This window comes from Punica granatum, chromosome 3 (genome assembly GCF_007655135.1).
Source record: "Punica granatum isolate Tunisia-2019 chromosome 3, ASM765513v2, whole genome shotgun sequence".
In the NCBI taxonomy this organism is placed as follows: domain Eukaryota; kingdom Viridiplantae; phylum Streptophyta; class Magnoliopsida; order Myrtales; family Lythraceae; genus Punica; species Punica granatum.
Window position 1 is genome coordinate 30,753,778 of NC_045129.1, and position 22,637 is coordinate 30,776,414.

At 41.9% G+C, this 22,637-nt stretch overlaps 3 protein-coding genes across 17 annotated transcripts; all 3 read right to left on the reverse strand.

The window, feature by feature from the left end:
- Positions 1 to 288: 288 nt before the first annotated feature.
- Positions 289 to 3,741, reverse strand: LOC116202065 (putative cyclic nucleotide-gated ion channel 15). Of its 2 annotated transcripts, none has more exons than XM_031533579.1 (7): positions 3,224 to 3,741; positions 2,571 to 3,104; positions 2,137 to 2,349; positions 1,738 to 2,030; positions 1,507 to 1,618; positions 1,178 to 1,414; positions 289 to 1,080 (listed from the first exon to the last, which is right to left on the reverse strand). In XM_031533579.1, exons 2-7 carry the CDS (start codon positions 3,075 to 3,077, stop codon positions 406 to 408), a joined length of 2,037 nt encoding a protein of 678 aa, XP_031389439.1. In that variant the 5' UTR covers positions 3,078 to 3,104; positions 3,224 to 3,741; the 3' UTR covers positions 289 to 405. The 2 variants fall into 2 exon arrangements, with proteins under 2 accessions (XP_031389439.1, XP_031389438.1); XM_031533578.1 differs by having other exon boundaries at positions 2,571 to 3,132.
- A 3,982-nt stretch (positions 3,742 to 7,723) lies between these two features.
- Positions 7,724 to 14,993, reverse strand: LOC116199961 (receptor-like serine/threonine-protein kinase NCRK). 14 transcript variants are annotated; one of them, XR_004155625.1, is made up of 14 exons: positions 13,259 to 14,519; positions 12,999 to 13,101; positions 12,458 to 12,580; positions 12,267 to 12,346; positions 11,950 to 12,066; positions 11,652 to 11,765; positions 11,277 to 11,549; positions 10,937 to 11,181; positions 10,558 to 10,854; positions 10,188 to 10,424; positions 9,765 to 9,992; positions 9,246 to 9,603; positions 8,495 to 8,736; positions 7,724 to 8,254 (listed from the first exon to the last, which is right to left on the reverse strand). XR_004155625.1 is itself a non-coding variant. In XM_031530566.1 (10 exons), the coding sequence occupies exons 2-10, from the start codon at positions 12,334 to 12,336 to the stop codon at positions 9,277 to 9,279; spliced, it is 1,908 nt and encodes a 635-aa protein (XP_031386426.1). In that variant the 5' UTR covers positions 12,337 to 12,346; positions 12,458 to 14,518; the 3' UTR covers positions 9,034 to 9,276. The 14 variants fall into 14 exon arrangements, 1 of the variants encoding a protein (XP_031386426.1); XR_004155635.1 differs by lacking the exons at positions 12,999 to 13,101; positions 13,259 to 14,519 and adding an exon at positions 14,602 to 14,993 and having other exon boundaries at positions 12,267 to 12,336; positions 12,458 to 12,483; XR_004155631.1 differs by lacking the exons at positions 12,999 to 13,101; positions 13,259 to 14,519 and adding an exon at positions 14,602 to 14,993 and having other exon boundaries at positions 12,458 to 12,483.
- A 1,007-nt stretch (positions 14,994 to 16,000) lies between these two features.
- On the reverse strand, positions 16,001 to 21,501 carry LOC116199731 (E3 ubiquitin-protein ligase WAV3). Its single transcript, XM_031530201.1, has 2 exons — positions 20,895 to 21,501; positions 16,001 to 18,590 (listed from the first exon to the last, which is right to left on the reverse strand). The coding sequence occupies exons 1-2, from the start codon at positions 21,123 to 21,125 to the stop codon at positions 16,647 to 16,649; spliced, it is 2,175 nt and encodes a 724-aa protein (XP_031386061.1). The 5' UTR covers positions 21,126 to 21,501; the 3' UTR covers positions 16,001 to 16,646.
- Between the last annotated feature and the right edge of the window lie 1,136 nt (positions 21,502 to 22,637).

A 22,637-nucleotide genomic window follows, 5' to 3' on the forward strand; every position in this document is an offset into this window, starting at 1 on the left:
TAGAAGCTATTCACTGAAGGAATTGAAGACTCTCGTGAGTGTAATCTAAATTATTATGTATAAAGATATGTATAGATGGATTGGATTATAAGGAAATAAAAATCAATAATAAAAAAAAATTATAAAAATGACGTGATATTTACATTTACAGTAATTTATTTATAATAATAAAAATGATGAATGATTAGCTTTCGATAATTTTTGTAGTTAAAGACATTAAAAAAAATTCTAGTTGAGCAGAATTTTATGTTTTTCATTAAGTATGCAATCTGACGAATGAAACCATCCTAAGAAATGCCTTTCCCTTTTCTGCTGTTGCCCTTTGATTTTGGTATATACTTGATGAATTATCACCTATGCACAAATAGTTCTATTCATCATGCCTACTCGATGGGGACCTGATTATCAGTCCTCATCCACTGAAAAGTCCGGCTCTGTGGGCTTCTGCAGCGACCCGACCATGCTGGAATCTGAATCTGATATACTGTTTCCACTCCTCCTAGTGCTCGTGGTGAGCCTTGCTGCATACAATGCAAGACCAGGCCCGGGTGAGGTCAAATTTGGCTCAGGTGACGCAGCGTCCTCTCGGGCCCTGAGCTCCGCAACTTCTTTCCTCTTCTTGAACCGGCGCCAGGCAGCCTGTATGAAACATGCCGCCCAGGTCCGCCAATGGTGCGAGTAGAACCGGAACTTGTGCCTGAGTTGCTTACTATGGAGCCGCCGGAATTGTGCTGCAACAAACTTCAGGTCCTCTGCCCGGAGGGCGAAGGCCTCCACCTCGGATACAGCCTTCACAGTTCGTGTGGATGAGGGGAGGACGGCACTGGGGCGAGGGTCCAGGGCCCATGTGAGCAACTCCTCGCCGCAGAACTCCCCAGGTCCGATCCTACACGAATTGAAGAACCCACTGCGGCCCCCATTTGTAGTGTATGAGTCCAAATGACCCCGGATAATGAATAACATCTCGTTCACTGGGTCGCCTTCCCGCACAAGAAATGTTGCCTCGGTGCACAGGGCTGGCTTCAGCCTCTCGCAGATGGCGTCGAGCATTCTCTCATCCATTTGATCAAACAAGGGAACCTAAACACATCCATTTCAATATGAGACAAACAGTTGGACCGCTATTTTCCTTAAACGAAAGGAGAGAATTTAGTTTATAGCCTTTCTTTCGACTTACTTGTCGGACTAAGTCGAGGCAAAGGTGGCGCTTGATATCTCTTCTGAGATCTACGGGAAGGCCCTTTAAAAGGGCTTCTTCGTCGACTCCTCTTGTAGCCACCCACTTGAACTGGTCATACTTGCGAACCAATTGCCTTAGATCGGGAGGCAGCTGCCTGTGATGCATCCACTGCTCTGTATCAGTCCTCCTGATCCTCCACTCTTCTAACCGCACCGTCGTTGATTGAAGGTATGTCTGCCACGGATTTAATTACATACGTCTCAGCTATCGTAATTCATAACACTACTTCCAATAATGATCAGCAGTAAGTGTTAAGTAAGTCCTACTTGCATATTGCCAATGAGCAAAGCAAAGAGGACCAGCCCGAGAGTCGCTATGATGATTGCAAAGACGATTTCTCCAACATAAGTGCTTGTCGAAAGATTTTGCCCCAATGAACTGCAAAGTTTAATAATTGCATAATCATCATCACCATCATTGTCTGTAAGTAATATGATTAATTATATATGAAGGATCATTCTGATAATTGATTAATCAAGAATGTAAAAGCCGGATACCTCAAGTTCTTGAGGCCCCACCAAAGGCAGTAAAAGTACTTGTTGAAGAACGGAGAGCTAGTTACATCAAAAGTCACCGCATCGCCATAAATGCCGAAATTGTAGGAGTTGTTTGATGGATCGCACAAACTTGTGAGATTGCTTGATCGGAACCAAGTGTTGCGGTTGGGATCATTGATCCGGCGGCAATCCAAAAGCCCGCTTTGGCAAGATTCCCGCTGAGTCTCACAAACCCATCTCCAGCAATCTTCTTGACGTTCGATCGATAAAAGATACCAGCAAGCTCCTAGTACCTGTGAACAGTTGTATGCTTGAGTTAGTTCCAAATTCAGCAAGTCGGAGAATAAATTTATTAGCATTATGAATTGGAACTCGGATAGTCCTCTGAAGCATACTTACATGGCTTGCTAACATGTAAAGCATGAGATTGTAGGCGGCCCCAGCCCAAGCTGTCTCGGTCACGACGCCTGTGGCCTTGATGATTTGCAATAAGAGAGGGAATATAAGGAATAGCCTTGGGAGGTACTGAAAGATTATTATGAAACGGAGCACAGTCTTCGTGTTGGTGAGCGTCGAACCATTCAGGCTCGGGATGACAAGCCACATCAGAACCTGCAAGACATCGAAACAAAACATAAACCTCCATAAGTATGAAGACCTGTTTTTGTTTTGTGAAAACGTTTGATGGAAAATAGAGTTGAACTGCATTTTCCGAGTAAGAAAATCGAAAACTCGAGCGGTCCTTAAAAACTAAGGCACTTCTTAATCGGAGGCATTTCTTAAATTTCTCACAGAAAACTAAAGCACCTTCCAATTTTGGGAAGCATGTATACCTGAGGAAGGGGCAGAGCAGCGATAAGGTCTATCCAGAGACCTTTCCGGAGATATCTCCGTGCGATTTTTGATGAATCTATAACAAGCTCTCCCCTCCCGAAAACACGAGATGGAGGCGCGACGTAAGCTGTCCGAAACCGAATGAAGATCTGAGCTATATAAAAGATATCTGCTAGTGTTCTCACTATACTGAGAACCACTTCAAGGGTCACCCCGAGATCTATGCATTGCTCGCCCCGAACAATGGGCAAGAAGAGGAATAGAGGGTCGACGAAGAGTGAAACCAAGCACGCAACCAGGAAGATCCTGTTCCACCGGCGGATGGTTTGCCCGCGAGGATCTAATATTTTCCTCTTCACCCGTTCGAAATCCTCCGAGAAAACCCGGGAAAGCACCTTAGCTTTCAATGACTTGTTCCCGGCTCTCTGGGGCACGTTCCGGGGCACCCTGTGAGAACCTGCGGCCTCATAGACCTGCGCACCATCGATGCTGTACTTGAGCCTCATGGCTTCATCTCCCTTATTGCCGGCAAGCTTCAGTGATTCAAGATCATCGCAGAATCTATAAGCTCACATCAGAAAGTACTCTATCAATGCTGAATACACTTCAATGGACAACATACAAATCATACGACTACACATATCACACACACCTGACTGATCTTGAATTGCTGAAACCCATTGTGGATCTCTGTTTTCAGGAGGGAAGGTTTCTACTCAGAGATTCGATCTGTCCGGAACAAGCAACTGGTGGATTTAAGAAATCTGAGTTTGATGTATGTATGCATATATGTATGGTATGCATCAATCACCATGGAAAGGGAAAAAAAGATGAGCTTGAGGCCACTAGAAACCAACAGGGCGGGCAAAAGGGCTTCTTTGACTTATGTTTTTCACCAGATTCATGTGGGGAAAAGGTGTTTGTGTATTGCAATCAATCAACAGCTTGAAGGCTTTTTATGTGGAAGACTTTTTTGCAGCACAGCCTTTTAAAGGACAGACTGTAAGTCAAAAACATGTGACTGATCATTGGCTTTTCTTCCCTTTCTGCTGCTTTGCAACAAATCCCTGCAGAATCATGCATGACATTTGAAAAGCAAGAAGCCCAAATGATAGAAGACACCAAAATTGCAAACAATCAGACAGCAACATCTCATTTGCAACACCCAGTGAGACAGAGAGAGACATACAAGCATTTTTCTTTGCAACCACGAAATGTTACCCAGCTCATGTCATGCTTCCTCACTCATTATATACATGCGTATACATATATATATATATATATATAGAGGAGGAGGAGGAGGAGGAGGAGGAGGAGGAGGAGGAAGAAGAAGAAGAAGAAGAGACAGAGAAGACCGTTCTTGTTCTTGTCGCTTAACAGAGGAGAATCGGCCAGAGGCTGACTCAGTCAGTCAGAGCCTGAAGATTCGATTAGGAAAACGTTAGCGTTACTGCAGGGAACCCAGATAAGAAAAAGGCCCTGAATTTCAAGAAAATGACAGGAGACTTTGATTCATCCATTCGGAGTTTATGGCAGGAAAATAAATAAATAAAAAAGACCGGGGGGGGGGCAAGTGTTGGGTGTCTAATTAAGAAAATAATTAGGAAAGAAGACGGGCCATGATAATAAAAATTGGCTTTATAACTGCGAAGCAGAGGACAGTGAAGCAGAGGACAGGAAGACAATAACAAATGGAGTGTGCCCAATTAGGGGAAGAGAAAACTGAGAGGAGGTGCCCTCATTTATTACTCAAAATTGCATACTTTTTGGGTGAAATCAATATTTTTCTGTGTTATCCGGTACTTCAACACACCCTGACTAATTTAATTATGACTAATTTAATTATAAGCAAATCAGCTCATTAAGAAGTACAATTCTCCAATCAATGATTTTATCTATTCATAAAATTTAAATTCGAAATCTTATTTAAAGGAACCGAACGGTTTGATCCAATTCTTGTTGATTTAGTGAAATCAATTTTAAGTCGATTTATTTTTAATTTTTTTCTAAATTACGATATATATGAAGTGGGTCTCTAAAAAGATAAACAAAATGAAAAGAAAAAAGAAATGCGATAAGATTTATTGGCGAGAGTTAAACTATGACATAATGCTTAGTGGGTACCGTGCTTAAACCTTTTTTTCTTGTTTACCTTTTATTTGTTTATTATCAGCGTTAGTATGGTACTGTGGTAGAGATGGAGAGAGTTGACTTAGCCGAGATATATGCATGCCTATCGAATCTTGAGACGTGCTATTTATGTTTTAATATTCTTGCGGGCTTTCTGGTAAATGATTCAAAATTAAAGGCTTATGATGCCATTTTCCTTCGGAAATTATGTCCTGCAATCGATAAAATTGGTTGCACCACACAATCACATAAATTACTAAATTTGTGAGTAAAAGTTAAGGAAAGTTTTTCGAAATTCGTGTATCTTATTTTAAATTTTTTGTAACTTATTTCGATATATTTGTAACTTACTTCAAAATCTATGTAAATTTACTTCTTTTATTAGTAATTTACTTCATTTAATAATAACTTACTATAAATTGGAGTAACTTATTTGCAATTAATTGCACCAAAGACCTTCCCCATTTGCGTTTCTATTTTAGTTCTCAACTGCGTAGGACTTGGAGAAGAAGATGATGAGTTTCCGGTTAAATACTGTAAAATTAGTCCATCATCTCACTATATTTCCGTCCTCTACCATGATTGAACGAATTTTTCATCAATAGATAGATTGCCAAACTCGAACGGGTCTTTTTCAAGTGTTCTTATCACATGTCGTACAAATAGCGTAGCTTCACTATCCACCCAATTGACGAGACGTCCGACTAAGGAACTTTTCCACTTAATAGAACACCTCATAATTGTAGATGTTTACGATACTAAATGAACGACGAGACCAAATTAGAAGTATTTGACAAAAGTGGATCGAAATGTGTATAATATGAACCAAGATGGTGTCTAGGTTGATTCCGCATGTACTTTTTTTGTGTACCTGAAATTTGAATCAATGTTCTATGGAAGAATTGAAACTTCAATGCAAATTCAGGGGATTTATGATATCTTGTCTTTGTTTTTATATTTTATCTTAGTCCACGTATATTGTCCATTATCTTCTTTTGCTTGGAGTTGTTATCTATTTTATTTGACAAATATAATTAGGTTAATTAGAAAATAAATGATTGCAATATAAGGTACTCTTTTATAAATGGAAACTACTGCTTTCAGGAATGGCTACAGAAGGAATCTTTTTGTTTGGTTTTTTTTTTTTGTGTAAATATTTGGGGTTGTTTTTGCTCTGCGGAAAACAGTCCCGAATTTTCATTTTCTCTTTCTTAAAGAACTAGAGAAGAAGTTGTCCGTATCAGTATGTAGTGAGGATCTCTGTTTTGTTCCATAAGAGCATGCATGAGCATGAAATGTGATTGCTTCCGAGAAGATAGTAAACAGAACACTTTAAGCTTTTTTTCTTTCTAATGAAAGGAAATAGAAAACGGGTGAGTGATGACGATATTAACAGAAATTGAACAAAGTTTACGCTAAACTCGCTGCACGTGCTGTGTAGCAGTTTCCTTATATTTTGGTGTCGGGGCGAATAAGAGGGGAATTGCTACAAGTCCCTCACTATACCCCCAACCAACCACCACACACACCCCCGAGATCAGACCGGATTTTCATTTTAACAATAGCAATAATAATAGAGGGGGGGAAAAAAAAGTTGTTCTAGATGGAGATCAGATAGATCTAGTGCTCTTCTTGTTGGAATGCAACGATTCTATGGGTTGAATTGAGCCTAATCCAGGACAAGAGCGGGTCCCCATTCGATGGGGAAAAGGATAAAATGTGCCTTCTTTTTTCTTCTTTTTTCGAAAAGTGCCTGAAAAATCCAATTCCTTGGATCTTGGACTAGGGCAATGATTCGACATGGAAACAACGATGGCTATATCTCGAGGTCGATGTTCCATGCATATGACAGCTCATGACCCATCTGAGAATCCAAATGCTTGGGACCGACACTTCAAAATATAGTCGAGTTTATGGATTATCTTTTATCGTGTGAATGAACAGAATAATATTTTTATTTTTTTTTAAAAGATTATTATGGAAGGTGGGAATAAATTATAAAAAAAAAAATAGAGGGGACACACACCATCGAGATCTCTGCCCATGCATGCACAGCACAGCACAGCTCAGATCAATCATCAGGAACTAATGAAAAGGGGAAGTTTGCGCCCTATCAGCCCAACTTTCCCATCAATGCCCCATTCATTCATCTTCATCAATATGAGGTCAAGACAAAAAATCTTAAATGCCTAATTTTTTTTTATTTCATTCTATTTTTAGACATATATAGAATTATATGTTAGAAATAATAAGTATATATAATTTCAAAACTCATACATCTTGATAATTTGATTTCACTCGTCTTAAAGAAAAAATTACTTTTATCTACCATTTTCACATTATCCACTAGGTCCATTTTTCATTGCATTAGAAAGGGGACAAAAAAATCCAATCATGAAGAAATGATATGAGCATTGGTGTGGAATTCTTCTTTGGTGGAAAAACATTAGGAACAAGTTAAAGGGAAACCGCAAGAAATCGTCGATTGCACATGTCGAGTGAATCTTTTTCTTATCGGTGCGCCAGCGTATTTGTAAAATTCTACCAATTGCATTGATGCGAATACAAGTCGTGATAAACTAATAACAACTCGTTGTATCATCAAGTCAACCGATGACTGGAATTAACGTACTCGGAGATCGAGGCCAGGGTCGATATAACCAAAAATATCAACTTTAATGAGGCATCCTTAAATATATGCTTTCTTAAAATTCAATTCTTATATGCACTACAAATATTTGTGATTTAGAGCCTCGAAAGCAATTGAGATCGAGAAATTAAGTTCAGTGCGATAGAATTTGCCCCCGGTTCGCCATCGGTGAAATCTCTCCGTGAGCATGCTTTATTCCTGTGTGAGTGGATTGCCTTGATCTAGTTAGGTTGATGAAAGATGATTTTGCAGGTGTGAATTGTAGATATCACAGTATAACTGATTATTTTGTAATTGATAAACGTCGAGCAATAAAATAGGTGTTTTTTCATGGCCCAAAAAAAAAAAAAAAAAAAGAATCTCTTCATGAGATCAAATCAATCCTTGATTAAATTGCAAATTTATAAAAGACGGTTTAATCTTTTCAATCAACAAATTGTCCCATGTCGAACGACAATGCAATGAGCGGTCGATGCACTGTATTGTACAATCTACAGCTAATTGACGCGGACTCTGAACCTTGGCTCGGGGCATTCTCCATCTGAAAGTGTTTCTTGTTGCTTCTTTGAACATTTACAGATGCACACATCAAACAAAGAAAATATAGCAAAAGGGATTACAACACTGAGGAGGAACAAACCATGAAGAATCACTAGAAGGAAACAGATGCAGAATCATGTCGTGCCAAACGATTGATGAAGCAATTGTTTCGATCAGCATCCGCTCCCACAACATCGCCCACACCCAAAGCCAGTGTTTCTTTCCATCAGATAACAAAGGCATCTTGATCCCTTTAGAGCAGAGATTAAAGGAAGAAAATAACGCTATGGCGGGGGTGGCCCGGCCTCAAACAGTGGGGGGCAGCAGCTCCTGAAGAGACCGCAGCAGCACAGAAACCACAAGCTGCTCAAAAAACATAGATCACATTCACCACAACCGAGTAATGACATGAAAATCCCGGTCAAAATCACACGGGCAAATTGGGCTTTCGGATCAGTTGGCACTGGTCCTTTTCAAAGTTACACAAAGTAAAGTGATGCAGGTAACCAGATGGTTTTAGGAATAACAACACGATAGCAAGGTTTAAAACATGATCCTCTCGATTTCATGTAAGCAAAGGGGTGTGAGCCAGGCAAATCTTACCAGCAATCCAGCCATCCGCCCCGAGACGGACCCGGAGGCAGAAGCGGGTCGCTTGGGGGTGGAGGATCCATTCCTGACCCGAGCCGAACAGACAAGACGGGAGCCTGACAAAGTTTTGAGGTCAGAGGCAGCTGCTCCTAGAAGAATCCTTAGCTGTTATGGGTGGGATGGGTTTATACAAGCAAAGGAAAGGAAGGACCAAACAATCTTTCATATGGTCGTTGCCTTCATCTTTCTTCCATCTACCAGTCAAAAGGATAACAAGGTTTCAAGATCTTTGCTGATGCAACCACCCCCTTGAAGCCATACATATTTTAAGAAGACATGTACGAGTGAGTTAGATCGGTCGTGTTCAAGAGAAAAATCTATTCCGGCAGTGTTTTTCCGATATTCTTTTCTTTTCAAGGAAGAAGAGAATGAAGGACGAATCTAAACACAAAACTATCCCTGTTTCCTTTGGTTTGATAATAAAATTTGGATTTGGAAAGCTCAAAGTTAGTAAATTTGCAAAAGGATTATATCAATCTTGACTCGAACCAGATGAAAAAGACTCAGATTTCATTGCAGGGGACCCATTCCGTTTACAAGAAGCAGCGCGTCGAAGAAGTACAATTCCTGTGGTTCTTTTTACATTCTGTATGTACAGAAGAAATCCAACGAAGCAAAACAAGTAGCTGTCCTGTCACTGGCTAAAGGAGTCCTCTAATTGAAAGTCAAAAAAGAGAAGGCAAAGAAGACAAGTCTCAAGAACCTGTGTGACCGTTGAATAGGGCTTGCTCTGATCAGGGGGATTTCAAATTTGCCATGGAGAAGGACTCGAGTCGGGGCTCGACTAAGTCGACCGTCTCATCGTCCTGGGCACTCCAACTCCTGGCTTTCGACGAGAGGAGGATCAGTCGCTCCATGTAGTCGGAGGATAGATCATCAGTTTGTGATTTTTCACTGATTTCGGTTGTGAGAGTCTGATCGATGTCCACCGTGAGGGAAGATGGCGGCGACCATCTCTGGGACCCAACTTTCCAGAGATGCTGTGCATCCACTGGACTCTGAACTTGATTCTCGAGGATACTTGAGTTCGTCTCAGCTCTTGATATGTTAGATGAAGACAGCTGCAAAAGCAGACAGAAGAGTGGCATTTTCTTCCATGAGATTACCAAAAAACACCATGATGAAGATATTCTCAAGGTGACTGCCAATGAAAAAAATTGTACAGCCCCTCCCGCATTTCATATTCTAAAGTGACGGGCCATACAGATTTAGCTGCATTTACCTGAAAGAGATCAGCATGAATGTTTCTCGTTCTAGATTTATCAGGTGCAATAGCTGAAAGGATCTGAACCACCTCACTCATGGTGGGTCGGGAATCAGGGTCCAATAACAGGCATTCCTTTGCTAGGTAAGCCATTATCTGCATCTCTTCTTCAGGGAAGTTTCCTTTTAGTCGTGGGTCGGGTAACTCTGAGATCACTCGTCTACTATCTTGCAAGCGTGGTGTAGCCTACAATAGCACAAAAAGTACAGAGTCACTGAAGTAGTAACCAATTTTTTGTTCAAAACTGCGTATATATTAGACGCTGCAGTGATATGATAAACAGGTGATATAACCAAGTCCTTGTTTGTGTTTATGAATATTTAGAAGAGTGTGACGCCTTAATTCCAATTTTCCATTGAATATGCAAAACAAGGGACCTACCCAGATCACGAGACTTTCTACTCCCTTGTTGGTAGATTTGTGGATGGGCTGGCGACCCGTGATAAGCTCAAGAAGGACTACCCCGAAACTGAAAACATCCGATTTAAGAGAGGCTCTTCCAATAATCGCATACTCGGGGGCAAAATAGCCAAAAGTCCCCTGCATTCTTGCGGGAGAGCTGGAACAACTTGCGGGGCCGTCGGGTTTTAAATATTTGGCCATCCCCAAATCAGTAATCTGCCCGCATCACATAGTGAGAGTATTAATGTAGTTAAGACCCTAAAAAGAAGCATGCTTGTGGACAATTTATAGAAACTCGTCATGAAAGGAATGTATAAAACTAATCACCCCCCTCGAAAAATGTTCTTACTTTTGCTCTCCAATTCTCATCGAGGAGAATGTTTGTGGACTTGACATCTCTATGCAAAATTCTTGGAGCAGCTGCCTCGTGGAGATACTCCAACCCCCTTGCAGCTCCAATTGCAATTGCGACACGAGTTTCCCAGTTCATACTCTCCCCCAGATCACCGTCAAGACAATCTCTCAGATTACCATTGGGGATATATTCAAATACGAGTAGCCTCTCAACATGCTTCCCTTGAAATTCTGAGCAGTAACCGACCAGGGGCACCACATGGCAATGGTTTAATCTTGCCAATAAATCTACCTGGAGGAAAGAACATATAATTTTGGCACTTAAGCATCTCATGAGTTGATTTAGTTGCTATTAATTTCATAATATACCGCACCTCTGTTGAGAACACAGAGTCATCAGGACCTCCATGATCTTTGAGCCGCTTAATGGCTACGACTCTACCATTCTTGAGCTGTCCGCGATAGACGTAGCTGCTTCCCCCAAGTCCGATGAGATTTGAATTGGAGAAGTTATTGGTTGCATATTCCAATTCAATATAAGGAAATTGGCATATGGTCCCATGTATAGTTTCTCTTTCTAATTTGCCTTTGAATAGAAAACGAGTATTGTGAAAGCACCCTGAAAAGAAAAGGAAGATCACTTGAGCTTCTGACAATTCAGAATTGGAATTTACTGTGTAAAGAAATCCAATACATACAGAGGGACTCGCCTACCTGCGAGAGGATGGACGGGGGAAGAGATGTTGACTTTTGTCTGGGGGACGGACGAAGTCACCTTGTTGATTAAGTTAGTGGCACTGTTACAACTTGTTTCATTCTCTGATGAGAAAACTGGTGTCTCGATTGAGCATCTCTCCTTGCGGTATAAATAGCACATAATTGAGGACAGAAATGCAATTGTCGTGAGTATGACACAAATTAGCAGCGTAACCACGACAACTTTGCTCGAATGGCGCTTTCCTGGGACTGGAACATTATTCAGAGTTCCTGCTTGGGAAAAATCAAATGGACGATAGTTAGTGGGCCAAATCCCTAAATGTAGTTTTCATATTTTAGAAGATATACAAAAAAGAGAATAGAAAACAGTACCGGAAGTGCAGTTGCATGCTGAAAAGCAAGTAGTATCTTGATTTTGAGATGCTATTTTGGGAAATCCATCATCATCACATGTACAGCTCCACCAATCTCCATTATCTCCTCCAACTGTGAGATAAGGGATTACTAGTTACTATAATTGAAAATAGTAATAAGAGGATATCATGTGGTTCTGACCTATGAGGAAATAATAGGTATGGCAACACATATCCAGAAAAGTAAATAGCTAGATCACATCAATACTTCAAGAGCAAAGTTTAAACAGCTTCAAAATGGTTATACAAGAAAATACCTGCACTGCAGTTGCATGAAGTGGAACAATTTGATTGGAGGACACTACTCTGGTTCCCTCGGTTTAAAGAACACAGACATGTCCATTTGATCGTTGCTGACGTATTAGAAATTTCACCTGCCACCATCAAAGTAAACATTTTTGAGCTACACAGCTATCCAACCACGAGTTGCAGATGATCCAGCATGGACTACTAAGCAGCATGCAAGATGCTTAAAGCAGACATTTGAAACATAAAGGTTGCTTTCAATCATTTCCCACTCAGACTCAGAGTAAAACAATAGTCAAGCTCCGGATGTAGGAGAGTAGAGTCTAACCACCGAAAATAGGATAAACCCAGATCAGGCCGACGAGAAGAACGAAGGTCACTTCCAGTTGAAGCTTCATCTGTTACTATCTAAGATCAGCAAAGTCGGAGACAAAGAAACAGGTAAAATCACGATTAAGAGTATGGAACGGAATGAGATCGTAACAAAAACAAGGCTGATACTGAGTGCAGGACATTTACTTGTTAAGCTCCATTGAAGCATCAACCTGTATAAAAGCAGAATTTGGGAATAAGTTATGGATTCCCTTCAAAAGCTCAAGATAGAGTGCGCCCAACCAAAGTCACCATCCCCATCTTCAATTGCTAAAAAATGAAAGAAAACAAATGGTGCAAAATCAGTTGGATATCAGTGGACTAAATAATCACGGTTTAAACCAGATGAGATGAAGGCACCATTCTAGGAGTTTCTTATAGACTAGGATTCTTGGTAGGAGATCTGAACTTCTACTGATGCCCTAAGGTCAAAATGGAATTGCAGAAACAACAATAGTAATCTTTATAGGTAGGACTGCCAAATGCAGAGTTGGCCAACAAACACTTCAAGCTTCTATTTCATTATCTACAGCTCAAACTAAGGCGCTTGAGCAAAGCACATGATGTACAACGCTATATATTCATCCACAGCTGACAGCAACAGTCTGAAATAATCCATTGCATAAATAAGAATCCATGACGCTACAGGACTTAAATGCAAATGTCCAATGAAATGAGCCAATGTGACCTTTCATCATCAAGCTACTTATGGAATGACATATTGGATAATTATGACTCTCCGTCAGCTGGGAACAGGTCCTCTCCTAAGCTCTTCTGACTCCAACCCCCAACTGAAAACAACGGCAATGAATGAAACGAAAAGGAAGGGCTCCTCAAACGGACATCTCTATTCAATGATGCTGCCTGCATTATCTTGAAGACAGAATTGTTCCAACCAAAACTCTACAGAGAAAGCAGCATCAGCAGAAAGAAACAATTTGAGCTTACCCGACTGGTATATTGACTAATGGCAAAGCGCATCCCACAGAGGCCTTAAGTCTTCTGTGCCCAACTCTCAAGTGGGATTGGAGTTAAGAGCAATCAAACACCCACAAGATGATAGATTTGGACATTTTATCATAATCGTTTATTTTCCGGGTCATCTTTTGGGATATATAGGATAATAGGAGGAAGCCCGGTGTGGAAAGTACAGCAAGAGTCATTCGACAGCAAATTGGGGTCAGACAGAGACAGAGACAAGCAAAGAATTCTGAGATTATTGTAAACGGGGAAATGAGCCAAGATAACAAGTTCATCACCAACCTCTCTGAAAGTAACCAAATCGCAAATACGAAAGAGACCCATCAACTAACTCATATTAGTGGCCACTTCCCAATACTTTTCCACCAAAAATTTAACCCAAAACTGGAACTTTTGTTGTTCTCTTGCTCTTGGGCCGTGAGAGGCACAGTGGGGTGTGGATTCTTGCAAGATATATATTGGAAAGAGGGTGTCACTGGCACTGGCTACAGCCCCAACGGCTGAAAGACTTGCCTTCAAAGACATACACAAGTATGGTGAGGTCTGCAACTGCAACAGGAGCTTTATCAGCTAATTTAGCTCCAATGCAAGATGGAAGGTCGATTCGCGGTGGGACCCACTGGCCGTGTGTCGGCTGTCAGGGCTTGGACGTTGATGGCACGATCAGGGCCATCTGTTATTTTTATATTCGCCAAGGGGGATGGGAATCATTCAATCTGTGAACGTCGGCCGTGATTCTTCCCGGATGGGTCCAGATAACGGGCAAAAATCAAGACTTTTGATTATGGCGGGGCCCTTTAATGGGTGAGGTAATCATGGGGATTCCCTACCAAAAGTGCCCTCAGACATCATATCCTTCTAACCTTTATTTTGGTGCCCATAAGTGTGCCCCCCAGCGGGTACCACCAACGTTTACCGCGGCAGCGGAAGAGCAGATTCGTAGAACATCAATTCGTGGAAACATCAAATATCGGACACATGAAACATCGGAAAGGCGACTTGGCCGATGCCAGTAAAGAGTGACGACCGCACTTCAAAATGTCATAGATTTGAATTCATTTCCCGAAAGTAAAGACAATGACGTCGATTGTCGGTAAGCTTGCAGAAGGGCAGAACTGTCATTCTGTGCTTCTTCATATTCGATTGCAAAATGAATATAGTCGAATCGAGCAAAGTGTAGTCAAACTTTTAGTTTACTATGATCAATAGGACCGGTTCCGTCCTGGACTGGATAAATTTCCTTATGGAAGATGGAAATCAAATATTAAAATAGAAAAAGAAAAGCCGAGATTCTGTACTGCTTAACGTACCAGAAGAAGAGACGAGCGGGGAGGAAAGTTGACCACGGGAGCAGCTGCCAGCCGGCTAAGTTGATAGTTTCCGATCGACGGAATTCTGTCGTTCTGAGCTCAGAGGGAGAGCTGGACAACTGTCTCTTCAGCTGGCGTCAAATGCATGGCCCTTCTCTGCTCCGCTCAGAGGTGAGGTCAGATTCCGTAGTGGATGATTCCAGTTCCCACGGTACGGCCACTTGACTTCAGCTCATCGCCATGATCACGAGAGAGACGGAGAGAGTGAGAAGATTCAAAAGTATATTTCAGTGTACTGAGCTGAGCTGAGTGAGGGAAACTCGAGGAGTGAGTCTGAACTGAACCGAGTCGCTCTGTACTTTATCGAAGGAAGAGAGAAGCTTTCAGAGCAGACTGCAGAGATTGAGAGAGAATTCACTAATGACGATGGACGAGGTGAAAGCCTCTGTGGTCCCCACTAAACTTTTTCCCTTTATTTTTTAATTCAAAACGTAGATTGATTTAAACTATTCAATTTAATATTCCCTATAAGTAAATAAATTCAAATATTATGAATCGAGAAAATTTAATATTAAAAATTTTCTCTCCTTAATAGATCGATCCAACTTCAACTAGGTTATGTGGAACCCATTAGATTTCTAGATATCACACTACAACACCGAAAAAAAATCACTCATTTTTTGGTTATAAAGTGGCCGAAAGTTTTGAAAAATAAAAGAAAAATTCTAAATAATTAATAGGACGTTCAAAACCTAATACAATGAAAGAAAAGTCCTAAAGACACGAGTAAAATTATTAGATATTGAACATGCGACCTCCAACTCAATAAATAAGAACGTGCGTTACTATATTACATCCTTTTTCGATAAAAAAAAATTCATTCATTTTAATTGTGGATTTAAAACGGATACTGATATCACGTGACCTGTCCTGTGATCCTTTCCTTCCTTGTTGGCAATTGCATTTAAGGGGGTTCCGCTCCGGTGTGCCGGTGTGGTGTGTTGCGCGTCATCGATTTGACTTTTGTGACGTTTTGATGGGCGGGTGGGCTCATCATCTGCCGTTAATTCCCAAGGTCAACGTGAGCTGTTGGTCGCCTCATTCGAGGGCTCCGATTGAAGGGAAGGCTCGGGGCCTTAGTTTGATCAGACTACGCGGGAAGTTTGTCTCATTTCATTTGCCTGATGATCTAACCAGACTCATTATCCGACCACATTCGAACTCGTTAAAACGCTCAACTCATGCAGATGATTTCAAACTTGATTCGAGATTTAACAATTATGGAGCCGAAATCTCCGCAACATTGATCGAGCTACTACAAAAGGTTAATGTTATTTGCGTCTTCACTTATAGGAACTCAAGCAAAAACCAGTTCTCCAGCTGTGGAGCCAAACCCAGGTTGATTACTCGTTCAAGCTCAGCCTGATCCATAAAGAAGATACCCGGGCCAAGCTATATCCGTCTAAGCCGACTGTCTATTCTTGCTTACTCTTTTTCAGGTCGATGAAGCGGGAAACAAGTATAAGGAAAAGAGGAGACGAAAGGAGGAAGAGAAGAGTAAGGAAGAGGAAAAGGATGAGATAAAAAGAAAAGTTGGATCATGAAAAGAATTAGAAGAACATATTTCCAAACATTTGATTTGAAATTAACCTCCCCCCAAATTTTTCCCACCCAATTTCAAAGACTATACCCACCCCCCCTTTCCCTCTTCAAAAATTGGAAAAACCCAAAAAATACAAAATACAAAAATAAAAAATAAAAAAGGGGCCAAATCCTACTTTATGTACACCTAAATCCCCGGCAAATCACTCTTAATCCCAACATTCACCCAAAAAGAAAAGGAAAAAAAAAAACACATAATGAAAGTAACCATTTCCAAGTTCACCATTTGCCCAGACCTTTCTTTCAGTCTTATTCCTATACCTACCCACTTGGTTTGGTTGAGATTATATCATATACGATGAAACAATAATCACGGAAACCTAAGGCCTGAGGCCACGAAGGGTGGCAGTTATTATCGGCCTGCTGCGACTTGAGTTGCAATTTTACCTCGGGCGTGGCCCTGCTGGGAAAGAGTGTGCCTGCCGGAGCTGCTTCCTCCTGCCTGAAGAAGCCAGCGGCTCTCCGAAGATCATAGTCTGGGACTGGGTCACCATGTCCACCATCGACGGGGTTTGGTAGGCCTGCACGAGGCTGTTGCTGTTTGTTGAATCCCCGCGGGCTGTTGCCCTCTGCCATGAGTGGGAGCTCAGCCCCGATAGGACGTAGGCCCTCCCTGAGGCCTCATAGACCCTTCTGTTCGCCATCCTCTCCTTCATCTCCTTCAGCTCCGCGCACAGAGAGATGCAGAGCCGATCACCAGCCCTCGCAGACACAGTCTCCGACAGCGCCCTGTTGCATATCTCCAGAACGGATACAGCAGAGGAAAGGTCTCCTCTTTCTGCGGCAAGCCTGGCCTCAGCCATGGCCTCAGCTGCATAAAGCCTGTTCCGCTGTCGATCAACCTCCATGGAAACTGCTAGGTCTCCAGTTTCCTCGGGCCGTTCAATCCTCACTTCGCTCGCTCCTTCCAGTCTCACTGTTTCCTTGGTAATGGGATCTCTGTAGACACATCTAACCTCCAGCAAAGACTGTTCACCACGGCATGACTGGTCAATTGGGATCTTGACTGTCACCAGAAAATCCCTCTCTTCCTCCGCGTACAAGTCGCCAACCACGATCGACCCAGTCTTTCCCCCAGCGTCCAAGCTGCTCTGGTAGCTTCCAGCTTTTATCTGCCCAAGCTGCAATCTTGACTCAACTTCAACCTTCAGCTCTTGAACGACTACACTCAGAAGCCCCCCAATGCATTGGGCAAATGCATCTTGAATTACATTCTCAGCCTCTATGAAAGAGAAAGTGCCGCTGGACATTTCTGAGATCGAGTGCATAGCGGCAGCATCATGGTCTGCCCCAAAACCAAATGTGTGCACAGGAATCTGCAAGTCTGCAGGAATGTTCTGTTGTAATACTGAGGCAGGGAGAAGAGATCTATAATCTCCTCTGCAATGGGAGCTTCCTGAGCCCCAACCTGCGTTGCAGACATTATAAGTGTCCTGCCCATCGGATAAGAGTATGACACTTGCAACTGGGTTCTTCCACTTGCGATCGGTCACAACCTTGAAACCTTTCCTCAGACCTTCAGCAATGTTTGTCCCACCGTTTGAGGTCAGAGCATTAACAGCCTGCAGTGCCTGCTGCCGCCCTGTATCAGTCATTCGGCGGAGAGGAAAGAGGCGGCGTGCTGTGGATGAGAAGGCGATGACTGAGAGTCGGTCTGCGGGTCCCAGGTTCTGCACCACAAATCCCATAGCCCGTTTCAACAGGGCAAGCTTCGTACCTGCCATGCTTCCACTAACATCAAGAACTGTTACTAAATCAACTGGAGCCCGAGAAGTTTGATTCCCGGTTTGTGATTCGCCCAGCATTTTAGGTTTGGGAGCTTTTAAGTGGATCAAAACTGTGAAATTATCGTTACATGCTGATCTAGGAACAGCTGGAACCTCAGGGTAAGTCTTAATCTCTAGGGTTCCAACGGAACTGCCAGATAGATCATCAATTTTAGATGAGTTTTTCTCACTACTTCCTGGTTCAGCACCAAGAACTTCATCGTCATCAAAGCAACTGGGCTCTGGCCTGTGATTGAATGTTGAAACGGGCTGATGTGAACCCAACCTATGCTGCGGGATAGGCCGTATAACGTTCATGTAGCTATCGTCCCGTGCCCTACCTACTGAGTTCACTCTCAACCTTCCATTGGGAAAAACATCGGGGACGGGACTCTGAAAGGGAACTTCCTTCCATTTCGCTCTACAGACAGGGCAAACTTGGTTTCCATGTTTCACGTTGGAAGTGATGCAATGGAAATGGAAAGAGTGGGAACATTCGGCTGTGAATATTGCCTGCCCTTGGCCTGGTTTGATGGAAGTGAGACATATTGCACATGTTTTCTGTAAAAAAATCAAGGATGTGAGTTAGAGAAGTGATAGACAATGAATATAAGATACGGAGTTTTAAATGGAGGTCTCACAAATATTGAACATCAAGATCACCGAAGTCGGTCATTCTTCTTACAATTTCGACTCTTGACATAGAGATATAATCACCCCAGATGCAGAAGAAAATATTGAGCCTTCACTAAATTCATTTAAAAGAACACGGCCATGTTTCATTTTATGGGTAATATTCACAAATAAACTATGCACCAGAGCCTTAGCTTGGAGCATTTCTTTCATGAGAAACTAGACAAGGGAAAAAAAAAACTACATATTATGTACGAGATATATGACTATTTCATTTAGCAGTATTAGCATCTGAATTGCTACGATAAAGTTACGCTCAACTTAACGGAACTGAGATCTTAGGTGGTAATTTTGGTGTTGAGACTCACGGTTCCCAATGTGATCAACTAATGTCTCAATCATCACAATAGCTAAGAGCTCTACAAAGAAGAACAAGTCGATCAGCGTTAAAAGGCTGCTCCATGGACGTGAGTCCAGGTCATAAAGGATAGTTAATTGGTCAAAAGATTTTTCCTGGACTTCGAAGCAAGCTGACAAAGATCTATGAGACAACTTTTGGAAGTATAATTAAGCAAACGCGGGAAATAAAGATTGAAGCTTTCAAGGCAATAATAACAAGAATAATTATAATAAAAAAAACCGTGAGAAAGGGTGCCGTCAAAGGGAGAGCATAGCAAATTACAGTATAAGCTTTGTAAGCTTGATATAATTCTCAACTGCCCACCTTTTAGAATACCAAGAAAAAGCTTATATCAAGAAGTCTCACAATCAACGGTCTATGAACTTTTTCCATAAATACACATCAAAAGAGGTGAGAGAGAGAGAGGGGGGGGGGGGGGGGGGGGGGGGGGGGGGGGCGGGAACATTTTGGTGGAATAGTGCAAGTTGAGCTGACCAGACAATGCACTTTTACTCAAGGGGAAGGATGAAGCAATACCAAAACAAATTGTGTTTCTCTATTTAGTTTGCAGGAAAAGGTACAAAAACTAATGAGCTTGTGCCGAAGTTTCGTAAAGGATAGAAGAAATTATGGTGACGGATACCACTAGTGGAAGAACGGGCAGGCCTTGTTTTGACCATAGTAAAAAACAATCTCTTCCCGCTAATATAATCGGTAATTGAGCAGACAACGTACGGGGGCACAAATGGTATAATTTGTCCAGTGTTATAAGAGGTCCGTATGATATTATTAAGTGATAGAAAAGGGCAAACGAAAGGAAAGTGAGTGTAGGATGCAGGGTGTTCCCTTTTTCCTAGAATGAGCCAAATGAGAATGGTCCTCAAGGAGACTGCCCCACCACTTTCAACCCCACAAGCAACACCTTTGTACAGCCAGAGAGAGAGAGAGAGAGAGATGAAAACAACATTACAACAAATAACCATCTTCTGAAAAGAAGAATTCAGATACTGCATCACATTGTCACCCCCACCTCCCCCTACCCCACTTGCTACTGATGGAGCCTATGGAGGGTATCGAGAAATAGACAAAACAAAATGGCATGAGACATGAAATTAAAATTAACAGCGACCAGAACAGGCAAAGAAGAGTATAAGGGTAATTTTGCAAGGACCAATCTATGTCAGTATACTATTCAGAGCAGTAGAGGGCTTTAAGATAAGGTTAAGTGCTTGCTGATGGAGGAGGATAGATCTAATGGCTGTCCTCAAAATCCCGGAATCTATTCTAACATGTGGATTCCATCCACTTGAATAAGACGACAAACAGGGGCACGCTATGTAGCATCCAAAGAATAAATTGTCAGGGAGCCAACTACGACTGGGAAATCAAACTGGGTATTGAACAACTTGTGTGGGGCATGGACAAAGTCTCCCAATCTCACCTCTTTCTAATCTAAGAACATAGCCAACAACAAGGTTTTGATTGTCCCTTTGCAACGCAATGTTTTTCGATGAAATGGAGGAGGAAAAGGCGAGATTTTTATCGGATTTCATGCGGCACGGCGACAGCAAAACCGTGATCAAGACCTCTATGCAGCTCTTAATGGAAGCCTAGCCCTGCAAAGGTTATGGATGTGATCATACATACATGGCCAGCCACTGAGGTAGCAGAGAGCTAATTTACGGCGTTTAAGCACAATGGACTAAAGGAATGGGCTGGAACAGAGCAATCGAGCAAGAGACAGCATCGATATTATTGTACAGGAATAGCAGCGGGAGCGGGGAGGAACGTTCATGGAGGAGAGAAGAGGAGAAACCAGCGAGCGAGCGAACCTTAGAGGACCTGTTGCCGGATCTGGAGAGGAGGAGCCCGGAGGAAGATGGGGTGGGCGTGCGGGGCCGGTGGGGGTCCCCGGAAGCAAACGAGAGGGAGACGGTGTCGGAGAACCGCCTGGCGACGTCGGCGGCGGCTGCGGCGTCGGAGGAGGGCTCGTCGCGGCGGGGGACGTAGAGGCACAAGTTGAGGCCCAGCGCCATCTTGGCCTTCTTCCATTTGCTGGACATGGCTTCGCTTCGCCTTCTCGGGCAGATCTCAACAGGGAGAGTAGGTGGGGTGTGTGGGGCCGATCAACCGCCTCACTGGGTGGCCGATGAAAGCGGCAAGGACATGCTCTGAAAACGCATTCCCGGAAGAAGAAGAAGAAAATGGAGGAAGGAGGAGGAGGAGGAGGAGGAGGAGAAGAAGGGTTGTCAATGGAGAGGTAGTGGATGCTTGGCGGCTGCCGGCTGCTGAGCTTGCTGTTGGATTGAGTGCTACGTGATGGAATTTGGAGCTCTGCTCTCAGTGGGCTTTTTCTTAGTTTTGACCTTTGGCTATGGCCGCTAACGCTCTCTCTCTCTGCTTGCTTTTATGTACAGAGATAGAGATAGAGAGAGAAAGTGAAAGAAATACGAGGTCAGATGGGGGCCCCACTTTCCACGAGTATTATGATTTATGTCGTATATTTTGTAAAACACATTAATATATATATATATATATATAATATAATATAAGCTTAATTAATTTTAAGTAGCTTGTTGGCCAAAAAAAGAAAAAAAAATTTAGGTGGCTTGTCCAAGAAATTTGATTCTTATCGACCCCACGACTATATCAAGAATATTTGAACGATTGTCGATTCCATCGACAATTTAACGTGGGACTAGAACACCCACTTAGATCGATTTGACGTTATATGTTGCACGTGACATGTTTATGTCATGACCAATCGAAAATTTCATGCGGTATCTCCATACTTTTTGACGTATTTGTTATTATATTGTAGCAGTGCTCTTTAATAATTTTCTATAAAATCTCTTCTAATATAATTTTTTTTTTGTGAACAGCTAATACGTTAAGAGTTAGGCGTGTGATCGTATAGGCGCATGTGACATATGACTGTGTAGACGCACGTGACGTAAAAATATTACGTTAAAAGAAATATTTGATATGAATAAAATCGTGTATCATATCGCTTAATATTTACTTACTACACAAATTTATAGATAGGGTATTTTTTATGTACTGCAGCTAAATTTTCATTCATATCATTGTGAATGTGAAAATATATACAGCACCGACACTGCATAATATATCATTCTAGGATTGGGCAAGATCATCGCCCCTAGTTTGCCCAAGATAGAAATTTTGTGTAATTAAAATTTCTTTTTTGGGTAACAAAAGTTTCCTTATATTTGGTTTTTCATGAAGAAATATCAAATTTTCTCATATATCTTTCTTTTTTTTTTCCTTTGTTTTTTTTATTCATATGGTCTTGAAGTTGAGTCAGAACAAAATTGAGTTGGTTGGTTAATGCAAAGGAAGTAGTCGCTAGTCATCAATTCTCAACTTGTTTCTTGTTGGACCACTCAACCATTGGCAACTAAATTAATATTTTGTAATTATTATTATAACATATAGACCATATTCACTATGATACTCTTGGATTATTTATTCTCGCGGTTGAACGGTAAGTTTGCTTCTAAAATAGCTCACATGCGTCGCTATTAATTCACCTCCCTTGTCGTGTAAGAAGTAGC

Bases quoted from the DNA above. Each gene is read 5' to 3' on its own strand.
- LOC116202065 (XM_031533578.1), bottom strand. From the start codon at position 3,252: ATGGGTTTCAGCAATTCAAGATCAGTCAG. The intron at 2,031-2,136 runs GTAAGTATGCTT...AACTGTTCACAG, and splicing joins TTTACATGTTAGCAAGCCAT to GTACTAGGAGCTTGCTGGTA. The intron at 1,415-1,506 runs GTAGGACTTACT...AATCCGTGGCAG, and splicing joins TGCTCATTGGCAATATGCAA to ACATACCTTCAATCAACGAC.
- LOC116199961 (XM_031530566.1), bottom strand. From the start codon at position 12,336: ATGAAGCTTCAACTGGAAGTGACCTTCGTTCTTCTCGTCGGCCTGATC. The intron at 12,067-12,266 runs GTTAGACTCTAC...TGATGGTGGCAG, and splicing joins GGTTTATCCTATTTTCGGTG to GTGAAATTTCTAATACGTCA. The intron at 9,993-10,187 runs GTAGGTCCCTTG...GTGCTATTGTAG, and splicing joins TAGAAAGTCTCGTGATCTGG to GCTACACCACGCTTGCAAGA.
- LOC116199731 (XM_031530201.1), bottom strand. From the start codon at position 21,125: ATGTCCAGCAAATGGAAGAAGGCCAAGATGGCGCTGGGCCTCAACTTG. The intron at 18,591-20,894 runs GTTCGCTCGCTC...ATTTTTTTACAG, and splicing joins CCGGCAACAGGTCCTCTAAG to AAAACATGTGCAATATGTCT.